The following is a 19766-nucleotide window of genomic DNA, read 5'->3' on the forward strand; positions in this document are numbered from 1 at the left end:
CAATTGCCTGCTTCCCACTACCCCTCCCCAAGCTGTTATTTGCTCCCCAATAGAAAACATACAACATTTATCTCCCCCTGTGGGGCAGACAGATCCCCTTCTGGTGCTGCTTTCAATCACATCCTCCAAGAAACCCGTATCTTGATACTCCCATGTCCCATGTCATTTCAGCCCTCAATTCCATCCCTTTCCGTGGCTCCCTGTCCACTTCTCTTCTTCTTTACCAAGTCTCACTTGCCGCTGTTTGACTGTAAAAAGTGAACCTGCTTTGGATCTAGACAATGTGAGGAGGTGAGAAAGAGTTTAACCCTTCAGTCCACTTGTGGTTCCCCTACTGACACACTCAATGATGCTGTTAATAGCATTTTAAAAGGGGAAAAGGGGGTTTAAAAGGACCCACCCTTTCCCTTTTAAAGTGCTAATCAGGATGGGAGTGGGGGCTGATTATCGAAATCAGGAGAGGGTTGAAGTCTTGAACCCGCCACCATGCAGCCTCAAACTGAGTCAGGGCTGTGCAAACTTGCAATTTGCCTTTTGCAGGCAAACAGGAGATCCATGTCTGCTTTAGACCTGAGTTGCGCACGCATTTGCTGCCCTGGAAACAAAGGCCTCGGAATGCAGAGAATGTGCATTCAAGGAGATGTGTCTTACACACATCATTGTTTATCCACTTCATTTCTATGCTGCTTTCTTTGCCATTGTATTCGAGATGGCTTACAATTCAAAATAATTCCCTGTAACATAATACACATAAGAGCTAAGGGGAAAATGACAGCAAAGGGGAAGAGAGCAAAAAAACCCAAACCGGGGAAGCAGGTCTTAAAGCAACTGATGGAGTGAATGCAGATGATCATTTACCAAGTGGTAACTGGCCCTGCTGGGCTCTGCACATGTGGAAAGCCTGTCACCTGTGTTGTCCTGTCAAGTGGGAAAGAGAATCTTAGCACTGTTCTGCTTTCCTGTGTTTCTGATCACTTGGCGGAACAGTATAACCAACCAGCTTCTCAAGTGGTCGCAAACACTGTGGGATAAGTTACTACTTGGTAGACAGTCCTCTGTCTCTCCTCTCTTGTCCTCCTCACAGAACACCAAACAGACATCACTGGTAGTACACCTAAATTTTAATGTCATCCTATCTCTTACATGCCAGTAAAGGTTGTCTGTCTGTCTGTCACTGATAGTACAGGGGTAGGTGTTACTCTGCAAAAGCAGGGAGAAATTCCCCACATTTCCTGATTATATACGATGAACAAAATGAACCCTGATCTTTAAATTTACAGAGGCGAAGTTGTGTGCAACTGAACATTTGTTGCCGGGGGGGGAGGGGGGCTACTGCCTTCTTGTCCTGTTTGTGGGTTTTCCAGGGGCATCTGGTTGGCCACTGTGAGAAATGGGAAGCAAGACTAAATGGACCTTCGGTCTAATCCAGCACGGCTGCTGAAACCCTGGAGAGATGCCATGTGAAAGTCAGACCTCGGCTCTCTGATAATGCACAACAGGAGGTGGCACAGAGGGGGAAAGGGCCTGACATGAAACATCAACATTTACTTTGATAGAAGAATCTTGGTTCTTGAAACCTGACAAGCAGCCCAAACAAACTCTTGGGTGGCTTAACATACAAGCAACGATAACGTTAGAAGTAAGTTCTGCTTTAAAAGTCTCTATAGCCCAAACCCCTGAACACGTTGAAGTGAAGATCATCGTTTGTATAGAAAGCATGGCTGCAAATACAACTGACTTTCTTCTTTTTTAAATATAAAGAAGTTTACCTCCTTTTTTGATCTGCTCTTGTTTAAAGCCTGTTTTTAAGAACTCTTCAGCAGAGATGCCCTCTAAGGTCTCAATCAACCACCTGTGGTTCTTACACCACTTTTTCAATCAGCAGATTCTTCCCCAGGTGTGTCCCTGGTACGGGCACCCCACTAGCCAGACCCAAGGTAGCTGCCTGCTTCCCTACCTGCAGCTTGGACCACTGAATCCTGCCCACACAGCGGGCGGCATTGCGCCAGGCATGCTTTGCTCCGTAGATCAGCTCTGTGTCTCGCAGCTGGTACGTGTCGGTCGCTTCAATCTCTTTGGTTACTTCTTCCAGCCTCTCCATGTGGGCCTTGGAGCCGAACCTGGCAGGATGGAGAGAAGAGCCAGCAGCTGCCTGTCACCACCATTATCATGCCGGGAAAGCACGATACCATACAAGCAGAGAATCCAGTCTTTTTAAATTGATGGATGGATGGATGGACACACACACACATACACATACACAAGACAGAGTTTGATCCTAGACCCATAATTATTTCTGAAAGTGAAAAAGCATCCTCAGCAATCTATTACATTTGCACAGGGAGTTCTCATTCAATCCCACCGTATTTGCAGAAGTCTAAATGTTTTCCTGGTACAGAGCTCTGCCAGACGCAGAGGCCAAGGCTGTTCGCATGTAAGACTTGCCTCTTGATAGAGGAATAGTACTGATCGATGAATTCTTTCGCTAGTGGGAGCAGCTCCTCCTTCGTCCTGACTTCCTCCGCCCTTCGGACATGTTGGGAAGGTATCATGATGGAACCCATGCAGACCTGCTCACTGCAGGGCGTCACCTGAAAGACACGAGGTTACGTGGGGGCATGCCTCTCGTTTTGCTTCTCTGTCAGTTGTATTCATTCAGCTGGTCTGCAAAGAACGGCTCTGACCATCAGCACAGTCAGGCAACTGCTGAGACCATGATCTGGCAGAGGGCCCACCACTGACCAAAGATGCATGACTTGCATTCTCCCACCAAGTATGGAAGATGTTTCAAAAACATTGCAGGGGCCTCGGATGATCTCCCATTTGCAGCTAGGTGGTGGTTAGAGGAAGAAGGAATGGAGTATGACTCTTCCACACTCCTTGAAAACTTGGTGGCTCCGTCAAAGCCCTACTAGTGCTGAAATGGGTTGAAAGAATGTGAAAAGCTCATCTCTGCTCCTGCCACCAGGACATATGCACACAACTGAGCAGTTCATTGGGGAGGGGGATGACAATTTACTCAGGGCTTCTCATAATCCCTAACCAGCCCTGAGGGCTCTCATGTTGTATGCCTTCTCCCCCTCTTGGCTACACATCGGGAATGGGCTGCCGGGGTCCTTGTCCCTGAGCTGGATGGGGGCTCAAGGGATCCTAAGGACAGCGGTTGGTTGGGTGAATGAACCGGACAGATTATCTTGCCATCAATGTTCCCTCTAAGATGAGTTAGTGTGAGCTAGCTCACAGTTTTTTAGCCTCCGGCTCACACATTTTTGTCTTAGCTCAGGAAGGATGGCTCCAGAGCAAACTAATTTATGCAGTAGCCAAATCGCCTGCTCACAACTTTAAGTCCAGTAGCTCAGAAAGTACAATTCTCACTCACAAGACTCCACAGCTTAGAGGGAGCATTGCTTGCCATGCCGTGCTAGACCTGGTAGGCTGCACATATTCAACTACCACCACCACTACCACTGTCTGAACATTCTCACCTAGAAATCCCTCTGTAAGCCAAACTCCCCATACTTCGGCCCAGTGAAACATGATGGGAAGGGCGTGTCCTTGCATTCTGTTCAAGCCAAGCTACTTCCCCTGTAGCTAGAAGATTTGCTGGCTTCAGGTAGTCAATAAAGGATTTTTTTTTAAAGCAACTACAAAGTTGTGATAGTTTTATCTCTCTCAGTAAGCCCCATTCTCAAGTGTGCTCCTACACCAGACACTAGGGGGCATCAGACAGAATTCAACAAGAGAACCAATGAAAGCTCTGGAACTGTAGGCAATCCATAATCTCAGTCTACGATTCATAGCCAGGACTAGAGAGGTGGGCCTCATTAAGTCAACAAAGCTTCCTCACAGGTTTGAATCTGCCAGGGGTCCCCAACCTTTTTGATCCTGCAGGCGCCTTTTGAATTCTGGCACAGAGTAGTGGGCACAGCTACAAAACGGCTGCCATATAATGGCTGCCACAGGAAGTGGAACCAGCCACAAAATGGCTGCCACAGTTTATATTCAGTCAGACAATGAAGATCCCTGTGCTGTGATGGCAGTGGCTGCCAAAGCAACATTTAAAAACAATCTGTACAGTCAATCGAATCTCCAATGGCCTATCAGAAGCCTTGCTGGGCAAAAGCCCTGCCCCACCCATTTTCTCAAAACACTTGTCTGGCTCCAGGAAAGGTGTCAGCAAGAAAAAAGACAACCTGCCTGCCTTTTGCTCTTTGAGCAACACGAATATCTGCCTGCATTTGCAAACACTGATATTCTCAGTGGGTTGGCCCTTCCCTGCTGCTGCTGATGGGCCATCCATCTTTGGTTGCCCGTCCAAAGCACAAACATCTAATTAAAACGATGGAGCAACAGCTTGTCTTTAAGCTAACATGCTCTGGACTGCACATGAAGCGCTCTAAGCATCCAAACATGCTGCACGGCGGCTGAAGAAAGATGTCTGGCCAGGTTCATGCCTAGGCCTCCGAGCCCAAGGAGGGAAAGGGAAGCAATGGATGAAGACAATCGGAATCCAGCCGTTCATTTCACCAGCTGGTAGCACTTCCCGCCTTGGTTGGATTCGATCCTGCCTAGTCACAGCCAGTGTGGTTCCCCCTGATGTTGCCATGGCAGCGTGCGATCCTGATGATGCTTCTCCAAAGCAACTGTTCCCTAGCTGTTTCCTGTGTCACTGTGATCTGGCAACACCTGCCTAGGAAATGCTGGTCCGGGTGGGCCGTCTCACTTACCATGGTACTCTTGAGATGCAAGATATCGTGCAGCACAGAACCTGTCTCCCAGTTCCTGACTTTAGCAAAGCGCGGGCACTTGGAAGGGCTCCCATTCACCAGGCTCTTGGTTGGAGATTGCTGGCCCGACGGTAGCGGCTGTGTGGGATGGGAAAGAAGCAGCACAGGACATTAGACCGGTACATTCCAGTGCAGTGGTGTCGAACTCATTTGTTACGAGGGCTGGATCTGACGTAAATGTCACTTTGTCGGGCCGGGCCATGTGTGCCATAAAATGTAATGCCAGGCACCGTAGATATAAACTGTACAAAGGAGAGCAGCAGGTAAGCTCTGAGTTGGTGTATCCTCACTGCAAAGCCCCATGGGGTGGGAGGAGGGTCCAAAGGAAAACCCACATGGGTGGACTGGAGAGCTGGTGATGCAGCACTGGGCAGATGCTCCCACGCTGCTTGATTGCTGCAGATGTTGTTGTTCCACCATGCTGAAGCCACAACTGGAGTGGCTCTGCCCAAACTCCTCCTGAACAGTCTCCTGTTCCCTCCCTTGCACTAGTTGCTCATGGGCCGCATAAGAGCCCGGGATGGGCCGATTCTGGCCCCTGGGCCTTAGATTTGACACCCCTGATCTAGTGGTTTAGGATAGAAAGAAACAGGTAAGTAATAGCACAATTAGGAGTTCTGACAGCCATCTAATTAAGTTGTTCACTGTAATTGTATTGCAATTGTATTGAAATGTCAATGTTTTAACCTGTCATGGGTGCTGACAGCAGCGCCAGGCCCCTGCCCGAGTTGGCAGCACAGCCAGAGTTGCCAGCATCACCAGAACTGGAAGCTGGTCCCTCTTGACTCCTCAGGAGTTGACAGCTTGCCACCACCACCCCCGAGTCAGGAACCCTCGCACCTGGTCCTGCAGCAGCCGAGGAGGCACAGGTGCAAATGGAAAGCCTGCTGGATTCACCTCAGTGGGTGGCTCGGCTGAGGGAGCAGCTCCGCAAGGACTTAGCGACCCACCACCGACACGTACGCTGGCAGGGAAGGCGCGCGCCAAGCCCTGAGTACTAACAGGAGCAGCGCCGCCGCTCAGGGAAGCACGGCCAGAAGCCTATATAGCTCCCGCTTGGAAGTAGGCTCTCCGTGGAAGCAACGAGTCACATCCGTGCTGACCTCGCATCCACCCTCAGCTCCTGCTCTCGGACCTCGCTCCTGTTTGGATTTCCGGCTTCCTGACCTTCTGCTTTGAATGACCGCTTTCTTGGACTCTTGACTTTGCTCCTTTTCTGTCTTTCCTAGCTTCCTGACCCCTGCTTCAGACAACCACTATCTCAGGCTCACGATTCGGCTCTTGTTCTGTCTCTCCTGGCTACGACCCCCAGACTGGACCTGACTCCTGCCTCTCAGCCCAGCCCAGCCCAGCCCAGCCCATGACATAGCCTCAAACTAGTATGGATATGGTTGTTTTATCTATCATTGCACACCGCACAGAGCCCTGTTTACGGGAAAAGGTGGTATAAAAATTGAATCTGATAAATAAATGATTCTGTGGCCCCCATGACTGCATCAAAGTGGCTTAGAACACAGAATGCAGCATTCTGACTGGGGAAAGGCGGTATAAAAATTGAATCTAATAAATAAATAAATAATTCTGTGGCCCCATGACTGCATCAAAGCGGCTTAGAACACAGAATGCAGCATTCTGACAATTTCATTTCTACACTGCTCAAAGAAGCTGGGCAACATGTGGGCCACGTCTGGAGAACGAGGAGAGTCAGGGATTGATTGCTGAGAGATGCAGCTTTCCCCCAATGTGGAGAAGCAAGGGTGAAGAAAACTCCAGCTGTTAAGTTCCTGACTGCCAAGTAGCCACTTAAGATATGGGGGGGGGGCAAGTCTTAGAGATCAGGCTCAAGCCAGATTTCCTCGCTAGTGTGTGCCTTACTTCCAAGTCCACCTGAACGTCAGCATCTCTTTCCACAAATTAAGCCCTGTGTATTCCAAGTCAGATCTAGCCTTAAAGGGAATAATAATGTGTAAACCATTTCTAGGAATTGGTGCTGGCTACCGACTGTAACCTAGCAGTTCGAAAGCAAGAAATTGCAAGTAGATAAATAGGTACCACTTCAGTGGGAAGGTAACAGCGTTCCGTGTGCCTTGGTGTTTAGTCATGCCGGCCACATGACCATGGAGATGTCTTCGGACAGCGCTGGTTCTTCGGCTTTGAAACGGAGATGAGCACCGCAACCCTCGAGTCGGATTTGACTGGCTTTCGAGCAAGGGAACCTTTACCTTTTACCGACTGTAAGGCCAATGTGGGAGATGCCTTTGTCTTTTTCACCTTTGCTACCCACGTCCCGAAATCCCTGCTTCAGTTTCATTTCTCTTTTCTGCAAATCAAATCTGTGATTCCCCCACCCCATTTGGCACAGTTACCTTGTCCCCAGTTTTTCTTGTAAAAACATATGCATTTTTACCACTGCTTGACAGACCAGCATTATGCTACAATGTATATATAAAATTATAAATGATGTACATCAAGCATGTGAATACTGAATAAACTGAGTGTACCCCTGTACAACCTCTGGCTGCACAACAAACAGATCCATAAAACCAACAGCCGAAAAGTGCAAAGGTGAAACCAGTGGGAAAGATATAAAAAGATACAAAATGGAGAATATTTGCTCATCTGCAGCCCAAACTCGGATTGGCTCCCATCCGCAGCCTTACTGAATCAGAAGCCGGGGAGTTCTGCTGTCTTGGGAAACGCAGGTTATGTGAAATGGAGAAATTAATGCAACTGCCCGGAGGTCCGCATACATTATGCAAAAATGGCTTTTACGAAGGAGCGTGTTAACGGCTTATTACTAGTGTGAAGATTAGTGAACCCTCGGCAATTATTACATATGTATGGGAGAACGCAAGCCAGCCTACTGTGCATTTGGTCTCGCCTGGTTTGCTCATTAAACCCCCAGAGGAAAATAAGAACGAGGCCAGGAGGTAGCAAATTCACTGCTCAGTGGGGTGGGGGAGGGTTTTTAAGGGGAATCCCTCTCACCTTGCAAGATACTTTCTCCCCCCCCCCAATGCTAAACATCCTCCATTTTGCCCCATGAATGGAATTGCCTCCTGCCCCCACAAACACAGATGTATACACAGGGAGATAATCTGAATGCAGGTCTCCTTGATTCATTCGGTCAGACCCTTAGAAGGAAGGAAGCAATTGTCCAGGCCCTGTTAAAACAAATGGCTGCTTCTTGGCCCTTTTCTACTGCTGCAAAACTGGGCCCAAAGCTTATGGAGAAAACATATTTTTCAGAGACTCAGATGAGGCTTCCACTTCTAAAGAGGTGTAAGAGGAATTGTAGGATGATAGAGACTGCCTCCTCCCATAAAAACCTACCTATTAGCCTAATCTTCTGGGCCCCTGGTTTGGGTGTTGCCATTATTTGAGGCTAAATGAGCAGCACCAAAATTATGCAATTGTCTTCTCCAGGAGAGTCATCTAACCCCTTCGATCTTTGTCTTTTGCCAGTGGCTGAAGGCTTTTTTTGTTTCATTTGATCTTCCTTCTTGGCTGTAGTCACACTGGAAGCTTGCCACGATCTGGGCGCGCCTCTAATTGCACTGGTTTAAAGTGTTGCCGGGCAGACCAACCAGACAGCACATCCTGGGGTGGTTTCCCTGCATGCTCGTCAGGTGGTCAGGCATTCACATTACTGCAGTGCAACCATGGAGCATGCTGCCGGGTTGTTTTTCTTCTAATGCAGGTGGGTACATGCACATATTGACAACAACTCCCGCCTTCCCCCAAAAAACCACAGTAGTCGAATCAGATCTGCAGGTTCAGACTTCCCTTCCAGGTTCCTTTCGCGGCAGGAGAGTTTAGACATCCGGGAAGGCAGAGTGGAAGCACTAGCATCCATAAACACAAGTTCCCCCGTGCCTGATTCCTCTGCTTCCAAAGTGAAGCAAAACCAGGTGCCAACGATTGGGGCACAGAAGGCAAATGTTGCTGTCTGATTGTGCTCTTTTAATCTGCAAAGGTAACGCTACTATATCATGGCAAACTGTTTGTGTGACTGCAGCCCTTGTTTGTCTTTAATTGCTGGTTTTATCTAGATATATGTACTGACGTTGATTTTTAATGTTTTTGTTTCTTGGCCGCCTCTGCCTTAATTGGGCAGAAAGGCCAAATAGAAATGTTTTAAATAAATAAAAAAGTTAGTTTGTAACAGGATTCAGTGTTCCAGTATGCCTACATGGCACAGAATTCTGGGGTCGTAACCAGTGTTCCCTCTAAGCTGAGTTAGTGTGAGCTCGCTCACAGTTTTTTAGCCTCCAGCTCACAGATTTTTGTCTTAGCTCAGGAAGGATGGCTCCAGAGCAAACTAGTTTATGCAGTAGCCAAATCACCTGCTCACAACTTTAATGCCAGTAGCTCACAAAGTAGAATTTTTGCTCAACGAACTCCATAGCTTAGAGGGAACATTGGTCATAACAGAATATTGCAAGCAACTTGCTTCCAACATCAAGTCTGAAGAACAATATTGGGTGTCCCCCAGTTACCCCTACTTCGCTTGATCATTACACAGTATTGCCTGTACATGAGGCTCACCGCAAAAAAGGATCCAGAAATTTCAGCTGCTATAGAATAGGAGCCAAGTCATTAACTTGGACTTGGTGTGGGGAACATATTTGCCCAAACACTTCAAAAACATTCACCAGCTTCCACTTTGTTTCCAAGTGCAATTCTAAATGACCATCTTCCTTATAAGAGCCCCAAAAAGCCTGGAAGCAAAGCATCTAAAAGACTCCCTTAGCCATAAACCTATCTTTCAGTTGAGATCACTGGTTTAGACAGATTCAATTCTGCTTTAAAAAGCCAATTTGCTTAAGCTCCCGAATTCAGATGTCACAACAAATTGTGGTTAGATCAAAGACTCCCTAGATCAAGCAAGCCCTAGGACCTCAGACTAATGCACATCATAAGCAGACTGCAGTTCCTTTGTGACACTGAACACAACATGACTCTACGATTTATTCTGCTACCTGGCAACTAAGGGTCAGGTTCCTCCCAGATAGTTTAGGTGGGTGGCCCCGCTGGTCTGAGAGCAATATTCATTCAAGTCCAATAGAACCTTAAAAACCAACAAGATTTCCATGGTCATAGATCCAGAGGAGTTTGCCGTGTTAGTCTGTTGCTCCAAAATAGTAAAAAGCCCAGTAGCAACTTTAAGGCCCACAAACTTTATTGTAGCATAAGCTTTTGAGAACACAGCATCTGACGAGGAGAGCTGTGTTTCTCAAAAGCTTATGCTATAATAAAGTTTGTTGGTCTTAAAGGTGCTGCTGGGCTTTTTAAGATTTCCATGGTATAAGCTTTTGAGAGTCAAAGTTCCCTTCGGCAGATAAAAATATTTCTCCTAGTTTCCTACTACTTGTTTTTGGCCATCAAAGCGCTACTGGACTCTTTTTGTCCCTGATTGTAAAAGTGAGTGCCTAGTGTAGAAAAACAGACTTTCCCATGCTAATCTCCCCCCCCCCCCATTTTCCCCCCTAAAATGGCTACATTTGCATTGGGTAAAGAAGCCAAAAGATGTTATAATCTCTACTTTATAGTCAGTGGGGAAAAAACCTTTATTCTTTGAGGATGGCTTAAGTAGGAATAACACATTCCATGCAGATCCATTTTTAAAAAAATCTCTTTCAAATGCAGCTGCTAGAGCTCCTTTTTTCAAGGGGGCAAAAGAGATGTTCTTTAACTCTCTCCTCTCCAGTCTTCCGTGCTGATTAACAACACTCCTGAGCCAGCCACAGGCATTTTTTAAAAGTCTTGATAGCATTGATTTTAACATTTGGAGCTGGACACCCGAAAGGTGGAGGTGGGAAGTTATCTGCAAAGTCAGTAGACAAGGAGTATGTGGAGCAACAAATTTAAGAAGGATAAAGGGAAAGCATGCAGTTTCTACTCGAGTTGGGGGAGGAGTTCAATAATACCTTTAAAAGGAAGGATTTTGGCAGCCTGAAAGGAGAGAAGAGTTAAGCTCTCAACAGAGAAGGGATACACACTACAAAACCTCAGCAGAGATCAGGGAAGCCGGAGCTCTTGATAGGTGAGAACAGACCCCAGAGTAATAGCCTGCCTGACTTCGTTCAGATGAATGCATAACAACAGGGTTATGTGGGAGACCTGTGACTGCACCACTGACGTGCAGTGTTCCCTCTAAGCTGAGGTAGTGTGAGCCAGCTCACAGTTTTTTAGCCTCCAGCTCATATATTTTTTGTCTTGACTCAGGAAGGATGGCTCCAGAGCAAACTAAATCATGCAGTAGCCAAATCGCTCGCTCACAACTTTAATGCCAGGAGCTCACAAAATAGAATTTCTGTTCACAAGACTCCACAGCTTAGAGGGAACATTGCTGATTTGTTTGCTTGCTCTTCTCTTTTTAGTGTGTCATGATCAGAGTGCCACATTAGGATCTAAAAGACCCAGGTTCAAATTGCCGCTCTCCCAGGGAAGCTCACTGGGTGACCTTGGGCCATTCACACAGTCTCAGCCTAGTCCACCTCACAGGGTTGTTGTGGGGATAAAATGGAGAAAGGGAGAATGCTACCAGCCACTTGGGATCCCCCAATGGGGAAAATGTGGGTATAAAGGGAGCAAATAAATAAATAATGCTGCTATGGAGGAAGCTACCACTTTGCTCATACAGCAATTGCCTCTCAGTGTGCAGTTTCGTAAAACATTTCTCCCATGCAGCTTTTCTGATTTAAATCTCCCATCTCCTGCCCCCCTGCTTTTACCTGTGTTTTTTTTTTCTATCATGGTTCAGACAGCCAACAGAGGAAAGGGGAATTTTGCTAGAGAAATTGCATGAGCAGGGGAAGGTTAGACACCCTTTTCTCCTCCTCCTCAAATCAAAAGCCAAGCCAAGCCCATAGGTACGCTTAATTCAAACAAAACCTATCCAGTCAGGGATCTCCAGGGCAATGTTCCCTCTAAGCTGAGTTAGTGTGAGTTGGCTCACAGTTTTTTAGCCTCCAGCTCACACATTTTTGTCATAGCTCAGGAAGGATGACTTCAAGGCAAACTGACTTATGCAGTAACCAAATTGCCTGCTCACAACGTTAATGCCAGCAGCTCACAAAGTAGAATTTTTGGCTCACAAGACTCCACAACTTAGAGGGAACATTGCTCCAGGGTAATGTATTATTTGGCTTTCAGACTGCACAGAGATCTTCCACAAAGGACACTATACTTTCAAGTATTTTGGAAACCACTCCCCGTTCCACTTCGCCTCTCTCTTTAACTAACAGCCAATCCTTTCCGTTATCATAACTTGGCTACTCCTCTGCATCCCCCCCCCATTACATGATTTTATGGATAGTCAGTCCCCCAAGCAGCCCCGACTCTTACAGAGGACGGTACTGACCCTTTCTGTATTGTTCAGCAACCTCCAATTTTAAAAAATGAACACAGTAGAAAACCGGCACCAGAAATCAAAAAGCAGCAGTAAAAAAACAACATTAAAAGCCACACAATGAGCAGATAAAAGTATCAAAGCCTAAAAGCAGCAAACAGCTTAAAAACCATCAACAAAAGTGCAAAACTATTAAGACAGCAGAGACGGAACACATTTCAAAGGAATGGGGGGGAGCACAATTAATTAAAGGCATAGGGAAATAAAATGATTGAACGACAGATTTAAATTAAGAAACAACAGATTTGACTGGGAAGGGATTTCCAGACGCTTGGCTTAGCGACATAAAAAGCCCTGTTTGTGCTGATTATTCACCATCCTGGGTCACATGGGAGGAAGCAGTCCTTCAGGTATTCTGACCCTGGACTATGTTAGGCTTTATAGGAGACAGAAGCTGAAACCAGACATATTGGCCCATAAAAAAATTCAAAACCCAAATCGTACCTTTTTACCTGGGACAACCAAAACAACACAAAACAACTGTGCAAGCATCTGAGCACATGAAGGTCCCAGTCAGTGAACATATTCCTGAAGTGGAGAAATGCAATCCCTCCAGTTCACACCAATGAGTAATCTCACTGTTGTGTTCTGAACCAGAGTTACATCAATTTGCCCATTTCACCATATGCACCCAGTAGCCAATTGCACAGCATTCCAGGCAGAAGGGCCATTTGTCTCTGGGGTAGACCAACTACCACCCCAATCCATGGAGCCTTCTGTAGCTGACCCCTGACACTGCAGATGGCAGTCTTTATGTTTTTGGATAAGTTAAGGTCGCTTTTATCTGCCTGGAATCTTCTGCAAATTGCTGCTTTTATTGTTGGGTTAGGGTATTCACAGTTTTACTGCTTGCAATTGCTTTTTCTTACTGCTGCCTTAATTTCTTTTTTTAGATTTTTCTCTTGTATTTTGTGTTTTCTGCTTTGTACGTTTACCTGGATGTCATCTAATGGAAGGGCAGGGTGGAAGCACATTATGTCAACGAGTAAAGAAATGCTGAGCATCCACAGGCTAGACGAGAGAGGCGTCTTCAGGCTTTTGCTCTGATCAAACTCCCGTGTTTATTGTTAGAGAAAACAAAAAGAGCCTTGTTTGTAGATTGATGTTTTCTGCATGAACGTTTCCTCAAGGGTAGAGAATATATTTTCCTTCTACACTGTTCCAGCCTCTACGCAGGTTCTCTCATCTTTATGTAGCACAGTTTGACAGAGAAACCGACTGTGCAACATTTCCCTTCTAGCTGTTGGGGTGGAGGAGAGAGCAGGGGAACTTCTGTGCTCAGAAAGTGCCTGTGCATTGACCAGGGTTCAGACAGTCACAGGACTTTCAGAATTGATTGAATTTAGGAAGAACAGGTGGTAAGGAAGTTAAGAAGGTAAGTCGAAGGAGGGAGGTTGTCATTCAATGGCAGAGTGCCTGCTTTGTATGTAGAGGATGCCAATTTTCAATCCCTGGCATCTCCAGTTAAATGAGCTCAAGTGTAAGGCTGGGGGGAAAGCCTGGCTTTGCTTGAGTCCTGGGAGAGCTGCTGCCAGCCAGAGTAGACAATGCTTGAGCAAGATGGACCAATCGTTTGACTTTTCTGAAGGCAGCTGCACATCCATATCCATACAGCGCTTGTCCTTCTTGTAACCTAGGTAACCCCCCCCCCAAGCCTCTCCAATTGAGAAAATGATTTCCATTCCTAAGCTTTGTTACAGGCTGAGAAAATGGATCAGTTCCCCCATGTTCTTAATCTATATACAATATTTATTTACTTACTTCATTGATACCCTGCCTTTCTCCCCAGTGGGGAGCCAAAGCAGCTTGCATCATTCTCCTGCCGTCCATTTGATCCTTACAACAACAACCCTGTGAGGTAGGTTAGGCTTAGAGAGTGTGACTAGCCCATCATCACTCAGCATGCTTCCATGGGAGAGCAGGGATTCGATCCCAGGTCTAACAGACCTAGTCTGACACTCTAACCATTACACCACACTGGCTCTCCAGCACAATAAATGGTCACATCCAGGTCCGAGACATGGAAAGAAAAGCATTTTTTAGGATCAGCCTGGCTTTGGGACACATGTAGGTTGCTAAGAAAATGATGCAGTGCAGCCGGGGGGTGGGGGTGAGGAATGAGTTGGAAGGGGGCATTGCTTCCCCATTAGCTGTGCTGTATGGGAGAAACTCTTATTTTGTTTGCGGTTTGGGTTCTGTTTGTTTGTGAACTTTTTTTTTTTGCTTTGGAGATAAATATTTGGATGTATGTGTGTACACTGAAATTTGAATCTGAGCCATTTTGGTGTAGTGCTTAAGAGTGGCGGAGTATAATCTGGAGAACCGGGTTTGATTCCCCACTCCTTCACATGCAGTCAGCTGGGTGACCTGGGTGACCTTGGGTCAGTCACAGTTCTTTCAGAGCTGTTCTCTCAAGACCAGTTCTCGAGAGAACTCTCTGAGCCCCACCTACCTCACAGGGTGTCTGTTGCGGGGAGAGGAAAGGAAGGAGATTGTAAGCTGCTCTGAGAGTCCAAGTGAGAAGGGTACAAATCCAATTCTTCTTCTTCTTATTCTATCTCCTCACTTGAGATAAAGTTACAGCTTCCAGCGTGGAGTTCTGTGGGACTCAAATAACAGCAACAAGACCCCAACATGAATATGAGCGCAAAAAACAGGGTCTCTAGAACAAATGCCAGTTCCAGTTTTTAAAACGTGTGTGTGTGTGTGTGTGTGTGGTGGGGGGAGGGGAATTGGGGAAACAAAACCGCTTACACCTACATTCAAAATATTGCTCAGATGTTGTGCTGGCTCTGACCAGAGGGGGCGCTGCTGTACTTTGCAGTAGGTGGCTCTATACGTGCAACAGTAGCTAATCAATACAATAATTAATCCTCTTTGGCAAGGAAAACCTAAAACCAGCCAGCAAAACGGTGGGAGGGAGAGACTTTTTCACGCAATCCAGCACATACTGTTTGCACAACACAGGCGGAGGAAGCCACACCAGCCAGGCTGGTGCTTGCCTCAGGAAACAGCTGAGGCGATTTGGCAAGAGAAAGCACCAGGAGGTGCAACCCTTTCTATTGAGGGCCGTGTCCACGGCAGGGGCTTATACCTGGGGTAAGGAGGGGAAAAGAATGCAAAAAGGTTACTTTTGAGGACCTCGGCCTGCCAAGTTGTCGGAACAGAATTAAAAATGTGACTGTTCAACTTTTCTGTCTGAGTGAACATGCTCTGGGTGTCCAAGAATCCTGACCAAGGGAGTAGATTTATCCGTTTGGGTATTGTATTCTGCAGCCTCCTGAAGTTCCCTGAGAAACCTTTTAACAGAACGCGGTCTCAGAACAGAAGGGAAGTAGCCTATAATTTCATTATTTTTTAAATTCTAATTATTCATCTACTTCACTTATTCCCTGCTGTTCTCCCCTAAAGAGCACCCCAAGCGGGTTACATCATTCTCCTCTCCTTAATCTTATCCTCACAACAACCCTGTGAGGTAGGTTAGGCTGAGAGTGTGTGACTGGCCCAAGGTCACCCAACAAGCTTTCATGGCTGATGGGAGATTCAAACTTGGGTCTCCCAGGCCCAAGTACCACTACGCCACCGTGGGTCTCTATATACTGCTCTGGCTCTCTCTGTCTAATAGTAAAGTAGATGACTCTTGCCAGGCATGAAAGCCAAACTTGACATAAGGATTTGTATATACTCGGGGACTCCCCAAGTATGCGGGGGAAAATATGACTTTGTAAATTAACAAAAACAAAATAACCTCCCGCCCCTCGGGGGAAAAAAAGTTAAATGGAAAAGAAAAAAGAAGGACCCGGGGAAATAAAGAATCAAGTCACTGGAGAATTTCTAAAATCCTGAAGGGGAGATATTTCCCCCACAACTGTTAACGGACCTTCACTTTGCCTCTCCTCAGTAATCACGTTCCTTAAAGGAGGGCAACCCTTAAACAAGGTAGGTTTTTCTACATGCATTCCCTATGCCTGGGGGGGGCGGGGGAGAATTGTTAATATGTAAATTAATAAAAGAAGATGATCCCATTTAATCCCTGTAAACCTATCCTAATGAAGACAGAGCATGCTCATTGGTTCTTTAAAAAAAAAAAAGGTAAAGGTTTCCCTTGCTCAAAAGCCAGTCAAATCCAACTCTGGGACGGTGCTCATCTCCGTTTCCAAGCCGAAGAGCTAGCGCTGTCCAAAGACGTTTCCATGGTCGTGTGGCCGGCATGTCTAAACACCGAGGCGCATGGAATGCTGTAACCTTCCCACCGAAGAGGAACCAATTTATCAACTTGCAATTTCTTGCTTTTGAACTGCTTGGTTGGCAGGAGCTGGGGCCAGAGACGTGAGCTCACTCCACCACGCGGCACTCAGGTTTCGAATGGCCAGGGAGTGAAGCATTGCGGGAAGCCATTGGAGGGAGGAGAGGAAGGGAATGGGGTAAACAATGGACTGAATGATTTAATTTTATATGTTATGTTCCTAAGAAAATAATAAAAATTTGTTTACCAAAAAAAAGAACAGAAGGGAAGTAGCCTATAATTTCATTATTTTTTAAATTCTAATTATTCATCTACTTCACTTATTCCCTGCTGTTCTCCCCTAAAGAGCACCCCAAGCGGGTTACATCATTCTCCTCTCCTTAATCTTATCCTCACAACAACCCTGTGAGGTAGGTTAGGCTGAGAGTGTGTGACTGGCCCAAGGTCACCCAACAAGCTTTCATGGCTGATGGGAGATTCACCACTACGCCACCGTGGGTCTCTATATACTGCTCTGGCTCTCTCTGTCTAATAGTAAAGTAGATGACTCTTGCCAGGCATGAAAGCCAAACTTGACATAAGGATTTGTATATACTCGGGGACTCCCCAAGTATGCGGGGGAAAATATGACTTTGTAAATTAACAAAAACAAAATAACCTCCCGCCCCTCGGGGGAAAAAAAGTTAAATGGAAAAGAAAAAAGAAGGACCCGGGGAAATAAAGAATCAAGTCACTGGAGAATTTCTAAAATCCTGAAGGGGAGATATTTCCCCCACAACTGTTAACGGACCTTCACTTTGCCTCTCCTCAGTAATCACGTTCCTTAAAGGAGGGCAACCCTTAAACAAGGTAGGTTTTTCTACATGCATTCCCTATGCCTGGGGGGGGCGGGGGAGAATTGTTAATATGTAAATTAATAAAAGAAGATGATCCCATTTAATCCCTGTAAACCTATCCTAATGAAGACAGAGCATGCTCATTGGTTCTTTAAAAAAAAAAAAGGTAAAGGTTTCCCTTGCTCAAAAGCCAGTCAAATCCAACTCTGGGACGGTGCTCATCTCCGTTTCCAAGCCGAAGAGCCAGCGCTGTCCAAAGACGTTTCCATGGTCGTGTGGCCGGCATGTCTAAACACCGAGGCGCATGGAATGCTGTAACCTTCCCACCGAAGAGGAACCAATTTATCAACTTGCAATTTCTTGCTTTTGAACTGCTTGGTTGGCAGGAGCTGGGGCCAGAGACGTGAGCTCACTCCACCACGCGGCACTCAGGTTTCGAATGGCCAAGCTACAGACCTTCCAGTCTGCAGCTCAGCATCTTATCCTCTGAGCCACCACGGCCCCCCTCACTGGTTCTAGGAGGCATGAAATGGCGATGGAAATTCACTGCTCGGTCATCCTCTGAGGCCCTGCTTCACTTTATGAGGACGGGTGGGTGGCAACCTGAGGAAGGGGCTTCTCTGTCGTGGCACCAAAATGATAGTATTCCCTCCCCAGGGCTACTTGTTTGTCCTCTTATATTAATGTCTGCCCCAGCAGGTGAAGACTGTCCCCCCTCCTCCTGGCATTCTCAATGATCCCTCCTGTTTTCTGTTCTATGTACACGTTAGCTCTATTTCTAAATAGTTTTGTGATGTGTTTTATCATGCTGTTTTCATTTGGGGGAAGGGCCCCATGGCTCGGTGGTACAGTCTCGGCTCTGCATGCAGAAGGTCCCAGGTTCAAGCCCCGACCTCTCCAGTCAAAAAGGATAGTTAGGGATGTGAAAGACGGAGACCCTGGAGAGCTGCTGCCAGTCTAAGCAGGCAATACTGACCTTGATGGACAAATGGTCTGATTCAGTATCGGGCAGCTTCAGGTGTTCAACTGTTAGCTGCCTTGGTGGCCTTGAGTGGGTAGGAGGGCAGGATATGAATGTTGTAAATAAGTAATCTCATTAAAATAATATTTTTAAAGGAAAATGGCTGGATTCTCAGCTGTCCGGCTGAGCAAGTCAAACTAAACCAGGGGGCTGGGGGGGGGGATTTGGCCTAGCTTGTAATTGGGGTGACATTTCCAAACTAGAGGACTTCCTTTCTGACCTCCTTCCCCAATTGCAAACATTCTTCTCCTTCTCTAATTCCAAGCTTTGCTTTTCCTCCACTCTTCTAAGGGCACATTCTGGAATTGTTGCGTGAAGAACGGCAACGCAGCGGTGCACACCCCAGCAGTCTGGGAAACAAGGGAAATGGCCAACACCTAGGGAGGCTTGCCAATTCCTGCCCTCAAGGGGGTGCCCTGCTTCTAGCAGAAGTCTCCTCAACAAAGAAACAGGAACTCTCCCTGCAGGGTGAGAAGTAGGAAGCCAATATCCAGGACAATCTGCATCTCACTGTAAGTGAATGAGGCCACACTGGGGGAAGAGGCAGCACAAATGAAGCCCTATTCCTTTCCCAGCAGCACAGCTGTGTTCCCTAAAATAGAAATAAGCACATTTGAGTGGCCATGTGCAGGAATGGGATGTGGCCACACCCAGATAATGTTAAATGTTTGAACAAGAGTTTACGAACTGGGTGGACCAAATCACAAGCCTGTGTCGTTCGGCATCCTGCTTCCGACAGTGGACAGCTAGGCAGCTTAAATTTTGGGAAGTTTCGGAAGGCAACAACCCTCCCCTGTTGTTTGTCCCTAATGTCTGGGACTCAGCGGTACACTGCCTCTGAACATGAAGGTTCCACCCAGCTATTATGGCGTACTGATAAAACCTGTCTTTTAAGGTTCTCTTACTCCTTTGTTTAAAATGTTGTATGCTGCTCTGAACTTAGGGAAGGTGCAGGGTGTCCATTAAAAAAACATAACTAGGGCAGTGATCACACACACTAAATACTCCGCTTTCAATCCACTTTCAATGCACTTTCGAATTGGATTTTGCCAGTTCACACAGTAAAATCCAGTTGGAAAGTGGACTGATGTAAAGGACAATTTACTTTGCTTTGAGAACTACTGAAGATTAAAAGACAGTAGAAAATATATGTATAAGAATAACAACTGAAGGATAAGTTACCTGTGGAAATGAACAAGGGTTGAAGTAGCTATAGAGAAAACTTAAGAATTGGGTTGGAGGTTGGAGCACTGTGGGAAGCCGAGAAGGGGGGGGGGAAGGGAGGAGGGATGGATATATAATGGTATAAGTTTTGAACTATGTTTGAACTGTTTCTTATCTATATATCTAATAGCCAACTTGCCCCCTCCGTGCGGATCGCTAAATCAGCACGGAGGGGGCAGGTGGGGGGGAGGGGGAGGTTTGTGCACACGTGGGCCAGTCCCCACGTGTGCACAAAAAT

At 46.5% G+C, this 19766-nt stretch overlaps 1 protein-coding gene across 1 annotated transcript in view; it reads right to left on the reverse strand.

The window, feature by feature from the left end:
* NOS1 (nitric oxide synthase 1) overlaps window positions 1-19766 on the reverse strand; it is a 93941-nt gene that overhangs the window by 41327 nt on the left and 32848 nt on the right. Inside the window, exons 3-5 of the mRNA XM_015413420.1 lie at window positions 4728-4865; window positions 2446-2591; window positions 1958-2120 (exon numbers count right to left, since the gene is read on the reverse strand). Of these exons, the coding sequence (XP_015268906.1) occupies window positions 1958-2120; window positions 2446-2591; window positions 4728-4865 (447 nt within the window). The remainder of the gene's footprint in view (window positions 1-1957; window positions 2121-2445; window positions 2592-4727; window positions 4866-19766) is intronic.

The sequence above is a fragment of the Gekko japonicus genome, unplaced genomic scaffold, assembly GCF_001447785.1.
Source record: "Gekko japonicus isolate JY-2015 unplaced genomic scaffold, Gekko_japonicus_V1.1 scaffold85, whole genome shotgun sequence".
Lineage (NCBI taxonomy): Eukaryota > Metazoa > Chordata > Lepidosauria > Squamata > Gekkonidae > Gekko > Gekko japonicus.